Source organism: Psammomys obesus, unplaced genomic scaffold, assembly GCF_907164565.1.
Source record: "Psammomys obesus unplaced genomic scaffold, mPsaObe1.curated_primary_1811, whole genome shotgun sequence".
NCBI lineage: Eukaryota > Metazoa > Chordata > Mammalia > Rodentia > Muridae > Psammomys > Psammomys obesus.
Window position 1 is genome coordinate 2,734,576 of NW_026594216.1, and position 16,925 is coordinate 2,751,500.

A 16,925-nucleotide genomic window follows, 5' to 3' on the forward strand; every position below is an offset into this window, starting at 1 on the left:
TTTCTTTCTTTCTTTCTTTCTTTCTTTCTTTCTTTCTTTCTTTCTTTTTTTTTTTCTTTCGTTTTTGAGACAGTTCCTCTGTGTAGTCTTGGCTGTTCTAGAATTCTGTAGACCAGGCTGGCCTCAAATTGAGAGATCTGCCTGCCTCTGCATCCCAGTGCTGGGATTAAAGGTGTGTGCCACTATACCTGGCCTCAAGTGATTTATTGCTTTCCAGTTTAGCCGCCTTTTTTTTTCCTGACAGTAGTAGTGGAGGGCTACAGGCATTTCCCAGCCTGGCTGAAAAGGACTGTTGAGGAAAAACTATTTCATTAATCTGGGGAGGCAAAGTTCCAGTGGCATGGGGGAAGGAGAGAAGCTGGAGGAAAGTGTAGTTATGGGGAGTTTCGGGAACAAACAGCGATTTTCAACATTGAGGCTAGGAATGGAAACACAGAGGCTCAATGGAGGAAGGTCATTCTTGGCAGTCACCGCTTTGCTGGAACATGAAGTGTGGGTGAATCTCGTTAGCCCTGTACAGGGAGCTCAGAGATCAGGTGGAAATCACCCTGCTGGCAGGTGAGATGGCTCAGCCAGGACAGGCAGCTGCTGCTGTCCCGAGCTGAGGTCAGTCCCCAGGATCCACCTGGTGGAGGCGGAGAGAACTGACTCCCACAAGTCCTCTGACCTGCATATGTGCATGGTGTGTGGTAAGCAATAAAAATGCAACACACCTCTAATGTAGTGCGATACGTTTCTGTTGGGAGAGACAGTGGAGGCATCCCAGCTGTGCTTTAGAGCAGGCAAGGAGGGGAACTCCAAAGACGCTAGACATAGTCAGGTATAAGGCTTCAGTTGAAAAGGTTGTATCATGTTACATCTCGCTGCCATGCTATGTTATCAATAGCTAAAAGAATAATAAAGGCTACCACGAAAAAAATGCAACAATGTAAGAGAGTTCTCCAGCACTGAGGGCTTTTTGTTGTTGTTGTTTTGTTTGATTTGGTTTTGGTTTTGGTTTTATTTCCTTCAAGATTTACTTGAAGCCTGGCATGGTAGTGCACACCTTTAATTCCAGCACTTGGGTGGCAGAGGCAGGCAGATCTCTGTGAGTCTGCGGACACAGAGAAACTCTCCAAAAAAACCAAACCAAAGCAAAACAACAACAAAACCCAACCAATCAATCAAACAAGAAAACCCGAAAACAAAACCAAATCCTGAGCGCACTCGAGCGCGCGCGCGCGCGCGCGTGTGTGTGTGTGTGTGTGTGTGTGTGTTCAGTGTCAGTGTGTTGCCAGAGGACATCAGATCCTCTTGAACTGAAGTTATGGGCAGTGTGAGCTACCTGGTGTGGGTGCTGGGAACCGAACCTGGGTCCTCTGAAAGAGCAGCCAGCATTCTTAACTGCAGAATCATTTCTCCAGACCCCTTTGATAAAATTTAAATGGGAGGAAAGTCTTGATTTTTGCAGTTGGTTTTAATGCTGTAGATTCTACATTTCCGGAACGTTCTGTCAGAATATCAGGCAGTGTTACTGTATTGTGATCTAGGCACTGTGGTCCTTTTCATGTGGTAAGTGGGGTAAGTGCGCCCCAGGTGTCCTCTAAGGCCCGAGGCTGAGGCAGGAGTGTTGCTTAAGCTCTGGTGTTTGATACATAGTGGAATTCTAACTCAAAAGCAAAAACTGACCAAAGAAAACAGCAGCAAGTCAGGTGATAATGGGTCTGTCCATCAACTTTGGAGCAAAGTCTATTTTCATAGATTAAAGTACCTGATTTTTATGCTGACAAGCTTGCTGTGGCTTAGAGTCCAGTGAGGCCAGGGGCTCTTTGTCTGCTCAGGGTTGAGCACTGGGCTAAGTGGCCATCTCTCATGAACTTTCTTCAGTTGCACTCCAGCAATTCTGCAGATGTTCACACGTCTGCCTCAGTTGCCTTTCAAGCAAATCTGTTCACCTGAAGAGTCTGAAGTGACTTATTTCTGGCAGCTCAAGAGTTAATATGGAATTTCGTATGGCTTGGTGTGATTTTTTTTTCCTGAACAACTTGAGAAATTGGGACTGGGGACGTAGCTCAGTTTGTGAAATGCCTAGCATGCACACAGCCCTGTGTTCAAATGACAGCAGCTTATAAATTGGGCGTAGCACTGTAAGCCCTAATCCCAGAACTCTTAAATCAGGAGGCAGGAACAAGAGGATCAGAAGTTCAAGGTTATCTTTGGCTACACATCAAGTTTTTGAGGTTAGCCTAGGCCACATGAACATAAAAAGGGGATTAAGAAATTAAATTACTCTGTGAGAAAGGGACGGGAAGCAGTTTTTAACAAGCTTTGTTTCTGAAGCCTGATGCTAAAACTCCAACCTGTGCCGGGCTTGGTGCACACGCTCAGGCAGAGGCAGGAAGATTGCTGTGAGTTTGAGGCCAGCCTGGACCACATAGTCAGTTCAAGGCCAGCAAGGAGTACATGTTGAGACCCTATCTAAACCAAACCAAACCAAAAGTAGCAAACTACCTAAATAAGTAAGTAAATAAATAAATACAAGACTCTTGCTTTGTAGCTGAGAATAACTTGGAACTCCCTATCGTCCTGCCTCTACTTTCCCAGTGGTAGGATTACAGGCCTGTGCCATCACCCTTGGTTTATTTGGTTCTGGGAATGTGACCTAGGGTTTCAGGAATGCACTATCTCAGTTCAGTTATGACTCCAGCCCAGCCTGTGATTCTGAGTGGGAAAGCTAGTCTCCCTCTCCCCCACTTCTCTCCCGCTCTTAAGGCAGGGTCTTGAATCCAAGCGGGCTTCATATGTGCATATATACACACATATGTCACATATGTCATATGTGACACACACATACATATGTCAATATGTATGTATACATTTATCTATATATACATATATATACACACATATGTATATATAGATTATATAGATGTATATATACGTGTATAGATACATATATATGTATCTCTCTATATATGTATACATATGTATTGATATATATATATACACACACACACGCTCAGGTCTCTATTCTTGCACTTCACTGACTGAGCCATCTCCCCAGGCACCCTCCGGTTTAAACACTTTTCTGGCTCTGAGTATCTTGCAAACGACACTGTGTTTCATCTATAGGTTGCAGACCTGGGATGTGGCGATACCAAGCTCCTGAAGCTGCTAAAAATCTACCCATGCATCCAGCTGCTTGTTGGGGTAGATATCAATGAGGAAAAATTACATTCAAATGGGTAATGCTTCTAGTCCTATGCTTTGGATATGGGTTGTCTCCCAAAGGTGCTTGTGTGGGAAGCCTGGTCCCCAGAGCAGTAGAAGGATGTCGAGCCGTGAGGTTTAATCATAGGTCATGGGGTCTCTTCCATTATAAAAGTATTTTCTCTCTCTTTTGAGGTAAAATACTATGACATAGCATAGGCTGACCTCATTTTAAACTTGCCACCATGCCTGGCCCTCAGTTGTTGGTTAGGTCTCGTTTTGTGTCAGTTCTGAGGGAGGGGTGTAAAGCATGCCCCTTAACACCACATTCCCCTTTCTGCTTCTCTAAGACATATGAATTTCTAGATCGTTTTGAGACCTGGTCTTCTAAAGAACAAAGAGCTGAAGTATATCCAATCCACAGAGAGGCGAAATATGAAAATGAGAACAACGTCTATTAAAATCGCACTCGTAGTGGCCTGACTTCCCACTGTGGAAGGAAGCTGCGCCATGGCCTAGTGTTTAGTGCAAGGAGAGGAAGGCAGGCCGAGCCAGACCCTGTCCCTGTGGGTGAAAGGTGATAGTCTGGGTTCTATAGCTGTGAGAATCCCTTTTTTTATTTTTGTGGTGGTGGGAATCACAGTTGTAAATCTACACACACCAAAATAGGACTCAGGGCCTCTCCTCGTCTAGCGAGGTCAGTCCTCTGCCACGAGCTGTATCTCTAACCCCAGGATTTCCAAGGGGCTTGTTTCTTAATGTTTCTGACTCATGGTGGCTCTTTTGCAGGCATCACTTGTCTCCCTATTTGGGGGAGTTTGTAAAACCCCGAGATCTAGATTTGACTGTCACCTTGTATCATGGCTCTGTTGTGGAGAGAGACTCCCGCTTGCTTGGATTCGATTTGATAACATGCATTGAATTGTAAGTCTGAAAGTTGTATAAACTGTTTATTTTGAAAAATATAAAGGAGTTAGCCTCAGAAATCAACGTGATTATTTGTAAAAAGAAAATGCTCATCAGTTGGGTATATCTGTTTACTTTTAGCTTTACTTGGGAATTCCAAATATGAAGATAATTCCAAAAATAGACGGTCATCACACAGCCAGCTGTTAGTGCCCCCTTATTTTGTTACATGTGCACTGTCCCTCCACACAGTAGGTTGTTTGCTTTGTTTTAATAATTAAGGGAAGGCTGTATACATAGGCCTTTGCTCCAGTTTAAAAACTTCATTTGTGGAGTTGGAAGGATGTCTGAGGGGTGAAGAACACTTGTCCTTCCTGCACCCACGTGATAAATAACATCCATCCATAACTCCATTCCATGGGCTCCAACTCCCTCTTTGACTTCTGAGGGCATATGGTTTGCAGGCAAAATGCTCAACCTATAAAAATAAAAAAAAAGAAATTTGTATTTCTTTTTTATATAGCATTTATTTTTACATTTATGTGTATTTGTGTTTGCCTGAATGTATGTCTCTGTACTGTGTGTGTATGTGTGTATGTGTGTATGTATGTGCACACACACACACACACACACACAGTCCCTGAGGAAGTGAAAAGAGGGATTGGATCTCCTGGGACTGGAATCACAGACAGTTGACAGCCATCATGTAGGTGCTAGGAATTGAACTCTGGTCCTCTGGAAGAGCAGCCACTGAGCCATCTCCTTCTCCAGCACTTGTATTTCTTTTTCTTTTTCCTCTCCTCTCCTCTCCTCTCCTCTCCTCTCCTCTCCTCCTCTCCTCCCTTCCCCTCCCCTCCCCTTCCTTCTTCTCCCCTCCCCTCCCCCTCTCTTTCTTTTTGAAGTCTAACTTAGTCCAGGATGGTCTCAGACTTGATGTATATTATCTTGAGCTTCTCATTCTTTCTCTACTTCCCGACTGTTGGGATTATAGGTGTGTGCCAGCAAGCCCAGTTTTATGTGGTGCTAAGGATCAAAACCAGGGCTTTGTGTAGCAGCTTTATTCATAATAGCCAGAATCTGGAAACAACCCAGATGTCCCTCAGTTGAGGAATGGATGCAGAAATTGTGCTATATTTATACAATGGAATACTACTCAGCAATTAAAAACAAGGAAATCATGAAATTTGCAGCAAATGGTGGTGACTAGAAAAGATCATCCTGAGTGAGGTATCCCAGAAGCAGAAAGACACACATGGTATATACTCACATATATGTGGATATTAGACATATAATATAGGATAAACATACTAAAATCTGTACACCTAAAGAAGCTAAGCAGGAAGGAGGACTGTGGGGAAGATGCTCAATCTTAATTCAGAAAGGCAAACAGGGTAGGCATTGGAAGAGGGGGAAAATAGGGAACAGGACAGGAGCCTACCACAGAGGGCCTCTGAAAGACTCTAACCAGCAGGGTTTCAAAGCAGATGCTGAGACTCATAGCCAAACTTTGGGCAGAGTACAGGGAATCTTATGAAAGCAGGGGGAGATAGAAAGACCTGAAAGGGACAGGAGCTCCACAAGGAGAACAACAGAACCAAAAAATCTGGGCCTAGGGGTCTTTTCTGAGACTGACATCCCAACCAAGCACCATTCATGGAGATAACCTAGAATCCCTGCACAGAGGTAGCCTGTGGCAGCTCAGTGTCCAAGTGGTTGCCCTAGTAAGGGGAGCAGGGGCTGTCTCTGACATGAACTCATGGCCTGCTCTTTGATCCCCTCCCCCTGAGGGGGGAGCAGCCTGACCAGGCCACAGAGGAAAACAGTGCTGCCAGTCTTATTGAGACCTGATAGGCTAGGGTCATATGGAAGGGGAGGAGGACATCCCCTATCAGTGGACTAGGAGAGGGGCATGGGAGGAGAAGAGAGAAGGAGGGTAGGATTGGGAGGGGATGAGGGAGGGGCCTACAGCTGGGATACAAAGTGAATAAATTGTAATAAATAAAAAAGTAAATTAAAAAAAATCTAGTTAGCATTTAAAACATTTTTGGCTTTTTTTTTGGGGGGGGGTACTTTCTGAGACAGGGTCTCTCCGTGTAACAGCCAAGGCTGTTCTGGAGCTCACAGAGGTCCCTCTGCCTTTGCCTTCCTAGTGCTGGGATTACAGGCATTCACTACCACATCTGGCCTGGGAGTTTAGTAGTAATGTCCTTTGTTTGTCTGTCAATCATCTGGAACAGGTTTGCCCAGTCTTTCTGCTTTCTAGAACATCCCTTAATCTGGATTTGTTTTAGTAGTTCAATCTGAGATTTAGAGGATTCTTTTTTCAGGTGGGGGCTATTGAATCAAGTGCTTCATTTGTGCTAAGCTAGTGCTACAGCAATGAACACTACTTACCGTCCCAGGGAATATGTTGTCTGTTCACATGCGCACATAAATGCGTGGAAAGTGGAGACCAGAGTTCAGTGCCCTGTGTCTTCCTCAGTCACTCCTGAGATAGGGTTTCTCTCTGTAATCCTGGCTGTCCTGGAACTCACTCTGTAAACCAGGCTGGCCTCTCAGAGATCTGCCTGCCTCTGCCCCCTGGGTGCTGGGAAAAAAAGGGTGCGCCACCGTGTCTGACCACCTTGTGTTTTTGAGATGTGCACCTGGACCTTGCTGAGTGGCTACACTGGCTGGCCAGCAAGCCCTCGATCTTCCTATCTTTGCCTCCCAGCATTGGGGTTACAGATGTTGTGTCCCCATGCTAGATTTTTTTCCCGTGAGTGCAGGGGGTCTGAACTTAGCTCCTTATTCTTTCACAACAAGTATGTCCATAAGTATGTGTGAGTTGAGGTGCCCCTGGAGGCTAGGAGAGGGCATCAGATACCCTGGATCTGGAGTTACAGATGGGTACTGGATCCTCTGTGAGAGTAGTATGAGTTTGTGCTTGCTGAGCTGTCTCCGCAGCTGCCTGGGAATTCATCTTTGAACAGAGCACAGAGAAGTAATGTTTTGTGCTTGGGGCATCAAATCAAGGAATGTACAAGCTCAGATACTCTTAAAAAAGGAATATTGATCTGAGCTATAGAAAATGCAGCAGATGGTCTTAGTTGGCGGGTTGTTCTGGGCAAAGCTAGGAGTGGGAAGCAATTGTTCATATGTTGTGGGCCGTCACATTACCAAAGGAGGGAGAACTCAGCAGCCAGGTAGGATTGTTTTTTGCTAAGTCAATTAGAGAAATACATTCACATGAAGCCATACTAACTCTCTGTTTCTTATTAACATCGTAGAATAGAACATTTGGATTCAGATGATCTGGCCAGATTTCCTGAAGTGGTTTTTGGATACCTATCACCAGCCATGATTGTCATCAGCACACCAAATGCTGAATTCAACCCCCTGTTTCCCACAGTGACCCTGAGGGATGCAGATCATAAGTTTGAGTGGAGCAGAATGGAGTTTCAGACCTGGTAAGTTTGGAAGGTCTTATTTCCCTCTTTGGTAGGAATCTTGTTATAGGAAGTAAGCTTGGCTATGCTTGTCTTACCTAAACTGTTTCTTACTTCATTCCAGCAAGGTCTCCATGTATGACTTACAGTGTAATAGGATCACAAGGAAAGCAGAACATTTGGGCAGCAGGAGAAAAGAGTATGTGCCTACTGGATGCTCTTTAAGAGGCACCTGTAGTGTTGGCATAGGATGAGGACCAAAATTGGGAAGGTCTGGGCTGTGAGGTGAGCTCACGCCCATGCTTTTGGGGGTGGCGTCTTGGTTTCTGCACAGTATTTGGTGTAATTCCAAATGTATGTAGTTTAGGCTGGAGCCTTTTTGAGGTCTCCTCATCCACCCCTATCGTCTGCCTGTCCTGTAGCCTCCCTTTTCTTTTCCTGTGGTGACTTGGAAATTGAAAATGTGTCATCGCCTTTGTTCCCTACAGAAACCCGGCACCCTGGTGATACATTTGTATGTCTGCATAGGAATGTTTAACTTTAAATTTTTCTGAGGTAGTATCTCCTTACATAGCTCAGGCTAGCGTTAAACTCCTGACCCTTCTGCTTCATTAGTCCAAGCGGCAGGACAGCATGCACTGCCATGCTTGGCTTAGAAATGTTTTGATTCATCATATTTCCGTGTTTCCTAACACTGCCAATGAGAAGTCACTTAAGAATTGTTTGCTTGGTAAGCTGTTTAGCCATACTGTATGTTCAGAGAAGTGATTGCTCTTTGTTGTTTGATTTCAGGGCTTCACAAGTGGCAAACTGCTACAATTACTGTGTGGAGTTTACTGGGGTAGGGGCACCGCCAGCTGGATCTGAGCATGTTGGATATTGTACCCAGATAGGGGTCTTTAGGAAAAACAGTGGGATGCTAGCTGAACCCTCTGTTTCACAGCAGCACGACCAGCATGTTTATAAGGCTGTGAGTATTCCTTGTGAGGAAGCTGTCGGGGCTAGGAAGGCCATGCATTAGCATGGTGGAGGATGAGGATGGGGACTGCTACTGTGACTACTACCATCCCCTCCTCCTTCCTTCCCTCTTCTCTCTCCTCCTTCATCCCTATCCCCTCTTCCTTCTTTCTCCTTTCTTCCACTCCCTTCCCCCTACTTCTTTTTTTCTTTGTTACTGGTTTCCAAAGTAGAAAGGAGGGGTATACATGACCTTTTTTTGTAATTTTTTTTTTCTCTCTTCTCTTTCTGTCTGTCTTTCTTGACTCTGTAGCTCTGGCTGGCCTGGAACTTGTTATAGAGACTGGGCTGGCCTTGAACACACAGAGATCTACCTACCTCTACCTCCCAAGTGCTGGGATTAAAGGCGTGTGCCACCACACCCAGCTAACTGACCTAATTTTGAGGCTCATCATAGAAAGATCCATCAGGCTCCATGAGAACTGGCAGGTTTGGCCTATGGCACCCTTTCAGACTGCCTGGCCCCTTGGTAATATGCTTCAGAGAACATTTTGCTGGAGGTCTTCTCAGGGTGTATCAAAGCAGGACATATGCTGCTTCCTTTGTAATCTCTTAGGGTCCTCAGCAGTAAAGAGAAGGCCAGTAACAGTTCTTCAGCCTGTGATTAGATGTGATTAGAGTAAGGAGGTGAGTGAGTGTAAGAAAACACACACATGTACACACACACATTCACAAACAAAATACACAAACACAACACACATACACAGACAACACATACAACATACAAACACATAACACCCATAAACACATATAACACATACACCTGCACACACACCTCATCTTTCAAAAGAATACATTCTTTCCTTGATGGAATAATTTTCAGTTATTTTGAATTTTTCTTTGGCCTGTGTTTTCCTTGGTTGGACTGGAGTGGCCCTGATGTCTTGGGTCAGTAGCTCTCCTGCTTGAGCCTTTCAGGAAGCTGGGGTCACAGGCATGTACCACTGGTATAGATTGGACCATTCTTTTCTTTTTACACTGGTTTCCATGTATCATTAAGTAGAAGCACTGGGCTAAGGGTTTGATCTGACTCTCAGTCATCTGTTAACTCCAGTCGCACCTGGATCCAGAGCCCTCTTCTGGCCTCAGTGGGTATCAGACACACATGCACTGCACAGACATACATGCAAGCAAGACATTCATACACAGAAAATCCTAAAATAAATTAAAAAACCAAAAGGAATACTGGGTTAGTGCCTTTTGTAGAAACCTGCCTGGGATTTAATAGGCATTAGAATCGGAAGGACAGTTAGGTGAGGTCCACATGCTTGACTCCCAGGAAAATGAAGGCTTTTACCATGAGATGCTTATACGTATGCAGGATGTACACATAATTCTTATGCGGCTGAGTTACTGATGGTTTAAAAAGCTTTGTATTCTGCTTGGTTTTTCTTCCGTTCAGGTTTATACAACGTCCTACCCGAGTTTACAGCAGGAAAAGGTGCTCAAGTTTGTACTGGTTGGGGAACTCCTGATACAAGTGGAGCGCTTGAGGCTGAGGCACCAGAGAACGCTGAGGGAGCAGGAGAAGGAGCTGGACCCTGAGGCGGGGGGCTCGGACTTGTCCCCAGCCCCCCACCTACTGCTGGGAGCAGTCTTCACGGAGGCTGAAAAGGCCAGGATAGAAAATTCTCCCAAACCCTTCTGTGAAGGAGAGAAGTTTTGCATACCCCTGCAGAGACTGCTTGCTTATCCCAAACTGCACCGCCTCTGCGCTGACGAAGAGAGGATGCGGTACCTCATCGCTGACTCGGTGTGCCTAAGCAGTGACGGTTCTGCAGTCATGGTTGACCTGCACAATTCCTGGGATTATCGGTTTGAAGATAATTAAGCTGTGCCAGTTTCCCGAAGCTCAGAACCCTGCTGATAGTTTGGCTTCATTTAGAATGAAAACTTTTTTTTTTTTTTTTGTAGCGGTGCTGGGAATGGAACCCAGAGCCTTTTACATGGTAAGCAAGCACTCTGCCACTCAGCTGCGTCCTCAGCCCTAGGGTTCAAACTTTGTACAGTCATAATTCAAGTAATATTTTGAGTTTTAACACAAATTGGGTCCTGAACTCATTGACAGATATGCCTGACATAACAGACTGCTCTTTGCCTGAGAAAGGGCTTAACTAAAAGTAGTTGCTTTCCTTTAAAATTGAATTTTTAAAAAAATTTGGTGTTTACAAGAATGAAGAAATTGGATGTGGTAGTGTGTTAATTTTGTCCTCACCCATATCTTGGTGTTAGAGCCGTATGTTGAACGTGACATTAAAATGTTTAAATGTAATCAAAGCCACTTGAGAACCTTTCCCAGGGCTGGGCATAGAGGCCCATATCTGTAATCCTAGTGCCCAGATAGAGAGTCATGGCTTTGAGGGCAGCTTGGGCTACATGGTAAGACCCTATCTCAAAACCCAAAACCAATTCCTCTGCCCAGTTTTTCTCAGGGTTGATATAGCTTTAAAATTGAGAATTATCTTTTATATCAAAAATCTACCAATTATACTTTGCATACAGCACTGTATGAAAAAGGAACACTTGTTTTTGACAAGTATGGAAATCATCCTAGTCCATTTTTTTTTCATTGTGGTGCTGGAGGTTGAACCCCAGGGCTTTGCACATTCTAGGCAAGTGTTTTACCAGTGAGCTGCACCCCCACCCCCGTATGAACACCCTCCCAGAGCTTCCTGGCTGGAGTTGGGGTGGTAGTAGCTGCAGGAAAGAGAAATGTCTTTGTTTAATGAATAAGGGGCTTCAAGGAGATATTCTTGTGTGAGACATGGGAGTCTAGAGGTCACTCAAACAGGCATGGCTGCTCTGCAGTGTCAGAGACCCTGGTGTCCATCCTAATGACTGTGAAGAGATGGAGGGTTAGTCTTTTGACATGCACAGCTACACCAGCAGAAAGGAAGAGAGGTTCAGCACATTAGCTTCCTGCTGTACGTTGCTGCTGGTTGCTAGGCAACACTACCGACCTAACATAAGGCAGTGAGGGATGTTGAGAAGTGTAGTCTGCATTCTGAGGGGCCACGTGCATATTCGGCCATCTCCTAAGGAACCAGAAGAAAACGGACATGGTGACAAACTGCCTGTGCCACTCCATAGTCTGACCCCCCTGAGATGTGTTCTGTGGCTACAAAGTTGGTCCCTAAGCAAGTGCTCTGTGGACACTTATTCTTAAGCTGCATCTTCAAGGATTAATAATCAGTGGATTTGGTGTAGAGAAAACTCTTAATCACAAAAGCACTGCTAACCAGCTGCCTTCTTGAATCTCATAGACTAATCCATCGGCTCTCCATGTGCTCACAGGTGGACGTGACCTGGACAGATTTGCATTCCTCTCCCCACCCAAATGCCCTCTGTCTTCACCTTTCCATGTCTGTGCCCAAGGTTTGCCTTAGGGCTCCCCGCTCATCTTGGCTCTTGGCTGAACTCTTTTCTAGCCAGGGTCAAGCGCTTGATCATATCTTCCCCCAGAGTTAGTCTGTCAGTTATCTTGAAGCCCAATGACTTGATCTCTTACCCGCATACCCTTTATGGACTTAAAACTTATGGGGACTAGAACTGCTCTTTCATTTCCTGCGCCTGCCTCTTTCTTTTCCCCAGGGCTGCCCACATGCTAGGCCCGTGTTCTTAGTTTGTGTTCACCTCCCAGCTTTGACAAATGCATTTCTTTGCGCATTGGAAGGTTTACTAACATTTTCAACCAGGGATCGTCGTAGTTCTTTTAGGAAACCTTTGCAGGTAATATGGTCCCTATCATAAGTAATCAACTCCACTTGAGTTGAGGCATAAAGGAATCTTATGTTAAACATAAGCAGGTGTACTTCCAGTTATTAAACATCTTCCAGAAGCAGCTGTTAGAGTTAGTCTATAGTGCTCCGTTCCTTTCTCTCTCTGGTGCTAAGCACGTAGCCTGGGCCTCTGTGTGCAGACCCTCGTTTAAAGTCACGCTCTTACCCTTGAGCAGCACACAAAGGGGGGGGGTCCTTTCTAAAGCATGAGGACAATTAGCGAGCACAATCTCCAGCGGGGCATGCCTGTGATCCCAGCACTTGGGAATCAGAGAGGTTCAGAAGTTCAGAGTCATCCTCCGCTTATAGTGAGTTTGAAACCAGCGTGGGTTACATGAGGCTCTGTCTCAAGAAAAACACCCTCCCCCCCAAAAAAAAAACCCCTCTCTACACACACAATAAAAACCAAAGGCAGAAACAACCAATAAGGTTTGCTAGGGAGTACTGCTCCATGTGTGAAATGAGGTGTAATATCTGTATTCGGAAGCTCTTATAAATGCTGGAGAGAGAGGGTTGTATTGACCTAGTTAGAGAGTCAGTGTTATCAAACTTTTTCAGAGTAGCCAAGTACCTGGTAGCCTTCAAGAAACAAGTGGACTAGTGCAAACGCACAGCCTAGTGCGTGCGCAGTCCCGTGTCCTCTACAGAATGACTTTCACATTGCTCCTAACCAGACTCCGCACACTCACACGCACACTCCTGAGGGAACCGTGTCCTCTTCCACTGTCCCTACTCAACCCATCAGCAGTGATCCTTTCGCTTTCTCTCAGCACAGCTCATGTGAGCCTTGCCCCTGGAGCTTGATGTTGAGTGACAGATCTCTTCTTTCCTATTCCATCCCAGTCTGGAAATTTTTAGGGAGCTTCCCAGGAAATCAGACATGGAAAATGCACTCCTTGAGGTCCTAATGCCTCATGCTGCCTTTGCACCTCAAACCTCACAAGCCTTGGAGCGAGGGAACCCTTTAGGATCTTATTAATCTGGAGACATTTAAGAATATCTCTGCTGGGATCCAGTCCAGGAACCTGCAGATCTTAAGCAGGTCCTTTGCTGAGGTCTACCCCAGGCACAAGTGTTTTGTGTAATTTTAGCCTCACCCCCTTTGTTTTCCTGCTTGGGAGCTGCTAGGAATATATTGTCCCTTATAGTTTGACTAAAGCATATTCACTGCTGTCATTTTCTGGCTAAGCATTGGTTCATGCTGAGAAGTTTGTGGATGTGGAGACGAAGTATACTTTCTTTTAAGCTTAAAGTGTTTGAGACCGTATTTCCTTTTCACTGTGTAGCTGAATATGGCCTTGAACTTCTTGCTTCTACCTCCCAAGGGCTGGGATTACATGCTTGTGCCACCACAGCCCATTGCCTGCAGTGCTGGGGATTGAACCCAGGGCTTAGTACATGCTGGGCAAGCACTTTACCGACTGAACTCCATCCCTAGCCCCCAGATGTTTGAGATCTAGGTGGGGAAGGTTGTTGACACATTTAAGTCTTCCTCAAAACAAACATAAAACAGCAGCCACACCCCAAGTGCCCTTCCTTCCTTAGTCTCAGCATGCCGGAGGCCTGAGTTTGATCCACTAGCAGCACAAAATAAAAGGTTGACTGGATATGGTGCCACACACTTGCCATGTCAACACTCAGGAGGCAGAGACAAGTTTGAGGTCAACATGGCCTACATTGCCTGCTGAAGGGCAGTCACGGGTACATAGTGAAACCCTGTCTCAAAGCAAACACTGTGCAAATTATTTTTCTTATAATCTTATAATTTAAATTATGAAAGGAAAAGTATAGTTCATAGCAATACATCTAAAGTAAAGCTAGTCATACCTTTCTTCTTATCCTTAATACCCACTATCTCATAGCCTCTTGGGAACTCCTGGCTTCTCCCATTCATTGCTTCCTGAGGAGCAGCTCTGCTCACCTTCTGCATAGAATCCAGTTGGTTGGTTGTTTTATGTAAAATTTCAACAAACAGCATAAGCGCATTAATTTACACTTGTCCTTGTTCTTTTACTACTATATATTTTAAATATTTACTTTTTAAGTCTTATGGAAATTTGTGTGTATCTGTGTCTGTGGAGGTCACATGGGCACAGTGGATCCCTGAAGCTGGAGTTCCAGGCTTTTGCTGGAGTGTTGGAGCTGGGAACTGAATTTCAGTCCTGTACAAGAGCAGCAAGTGCTCTTAACTGGGAACCGCCTCTCTAGCCGCTACTGTATATTTTTGATGCAGCTTTGTCATTAGCAATTTATAAATGCAACTGGATGTGCCTCTTTCTGTATTGACAAAATGTTCTTTTACACAACATTAGTTGTATATGCTGTAAATTCCCGATTGCTCTTTGTACTTACATTTTTAAATTATTTTCTGTGTATGGGTGCCTGAGCCTGTGGGCAGAGTCAAATAGTTCCTGAGTGGGGAGTGAGGACTGATAAAAAAATAACACACTACACATGAGATCAATTCGGAGGGGGCCAGTAGAAACTGTCACACCTAGTTTAGTCCATGACTCCTTTTTATAGTCAGAGCAAAGCACCTTGAAACAATGAAGGGGTTCACAGAGAAGTCAAACTTACTTACCTCAACCACTTGTTTTGCCTGCTTTTATGCCTGTGAACCAAGTGCATGTGGTACTCCTGGAGGCCAGAGGAGGGCATAGGATTCTCCGGGGACCGGAGTTAGAGACAGTTGTGAGCTGCCGCATGGGTGCTGTGAATTGGATGTGGGTCCTAGGAAGAGCAGCCGGTGCTCAAACCGCTAATGTCCCCAATTACTCTTAAGAATGTAAAGAAATGTCCCTCAACAGCTTACCTTTCTTACCACTTCCTAAAAATCACTATCAAATATCTCTGTTCACTAAGTGTAGGTTACAGTTTTGCAGGAACTAATGACCTTTTAGAGGGCAGGTTGTTTCTCACTCTTATTCACACCCCAGGTATGCCATTGAATGGGCCATATAGTGTTTTAAAAAATTATTTACTTATTTAATTTGTATGGGTATAGTTGTTTTCTCATGGTGCTGCAGCCATCAGGGCAGAAGAAGGCATCAGATCTTCTGGAACTGGGTTGCAGACAGTTGTGAGCATGGGTGATGGGAATTGAACCCAGATCCTCTGGGAGACAATTGGCACTATTAACCACTGCGCCATCTCCCCAGGTCTCTCTGGGCCACATATTAATACGAATTAAATTGGTAATGAATAATATGGTTTTGTAAGAGGCAGAATTTTACCTTAACGTTTAGTAAGTTTACATGTCACACAGCAGGGGCCCCATTCCCAGACTATATGTGAAATATTGTTATGCCCAGTTCATGAGACCCCCCAAAGACCACCAGGAATTGACTCTGCTGCAAACACATGAGGGTTTAATACAAGCTCGAGCCCGGGTCACAAGTTCTCTGTGGAAACAGAGAGGTATGCAGCCCCGAGGTCTTGGGGAACAGGGTTTTTAAAGGGCAGAACTGCAAGTGGGGAATTTCCAAGCCTTGGTTTATTTTAGGCACCAAAGCCATAACCATCCTGGCCAGTCCATCTGGAGGGTATCTGCTCCTGTTAGGGAGGGGGAACAATTAGCATATCTTGTGGTTTTTTTCTTAGTGTGAGACCTTGGTTACCAGCTAGGGGCTATCTGGATGGGAGACTGCTGGCCATCTGGTCTGGTTGCCAAGCAACAATATCAAGGCCCTCAAGGCTGGGCAGGTCTGTCTTAACTTGTCTCTTCTTGTACCCAGGACCATAGTCAAGTTGCCCCAGGAATTAAATTTCAAATTTTGGACCTCTCAATATGTTACCAGTCACAGCCTCTAACTCCTATTTCCAGTCTGGGCAGCTCTACAATTCCTGTCTCTGATAATTTCATTCTATTTTTTTGGACCTGTGGTAAAGCAGTGCACGTTGGTCAGACTTCATGGTATAGCAAAACCATTCCCTTTATAGCCAGGAAAGGATCACAGTCTCAATTCTGCAAAGTTCCCCCTGCCCCCCACTCAAGCTTTTCCATGATGTTCTTTCCATCTCTTAAAAGGGTCCATGACCTTCCAGCAGTGCCTCCCTGGAGCTCTCTGGGAGACAGACATTCAAGATGGAAATGGCAGCAAGAACTTTTAAAGGCTTCTGTGATTTCACGGAAGCTTGTCTTCCCAGCATTCCTTGAGTTCAAGTTTCTTCCATATAATTTGCATATAAGACCCAGCCCCTTCAGTGTCCCCCTGAGACTCCCACAGCCTGCCAGTCCATTTCCTCACAGAAGCAGTCAGTTCACATCCTTTCATAGGCCTTCTTGTTCCTCCCAACCTATCCCCATCTGCTCAGAGTTTCAATCTTCCCTTCTGCAGCATCCTGAGCAGGCACCGCAGCTCCTAGACAGTGTTCTCAGCCCTCACTTCTGTCAGTGATGGTCAAGGACTCATTCCAATTAAGGCAGCTTTCTCCACTGGATTGGGTTGCAATGACAACACTCATCATACCTGGTGCTGTAAAGCAGACACAGGAAGTCATGGGCTGATGGCCATCAGCAATGGCAGCAGAATCTCCTGAAGACATGAAGAACAATGTGTCTCCACATTGTGCTGGGGCTCCATAAATGCAGTTTATTAACACATAC

The 16,925-nt window shown here is 45.1% G+C and overlaps 2 protein-coding genes across 2 annotated transcripts in view; one reads left to right on the forward strand and one right to left on the reverse strand.

Moving 5' to 3' along the window:
* Henmt1 (HEN methyltransferase 1) overlaps nucleotides 1-10,766 on the forward strand; it is a 13,308-nt gene extending 2,542 nt beyond the window's left edge. The window contains exons 3-7 of the mRNA XM_055618139.1: nucleotides 3,112-3,224; nucleotides 3,979-4,113; nucleotides 7,365-7,544; nucleotides 8,316-8,493; nucleotides 9,943-10,766. Coding sequence (XP_055474114.1) covers nucleotides 3,112-3,224; nucleotides 3,979-4,113; nucleotides 7,365-7,544; nucleotides 8,316-8,493; nucleotides 9,943-10,371 — 1,035 coding nt within the window. The 3' untranslated portion in view covers nucleotides 10,372-10,766. The remainder of the gene's footprint in view (nucleotides 1-3,111; nucleotides 3,225-3,978; nucleotides 4,114-7,364; nucleotides 7,545-8,315; nucleotides 8,494-9,942) is intronic.
* Nucleotides 10,767-16,586: 5,820 nt separating this feature from the next.
* Eeig2 (EEIG family member 2) overlaps nucleotides 16,587-16,925 on the reverse strand; it is a 52,480-nt gene continuing 52,141 nt past the window's right edge. Inside the window, exon 11 of the mRNA XM_055618193.1 lies at nucleotides 16,587-16,794. Within this exon, the coding sequence (XP_055474168.1) occupies nucleotides 16,737-16,794 (58 nt within the window). The 3' untranslated portion in view covers nucleotides 16,587-16,736. The remainder of the gene's footprint in view (nucleotides 16,795-16,925) is intronic.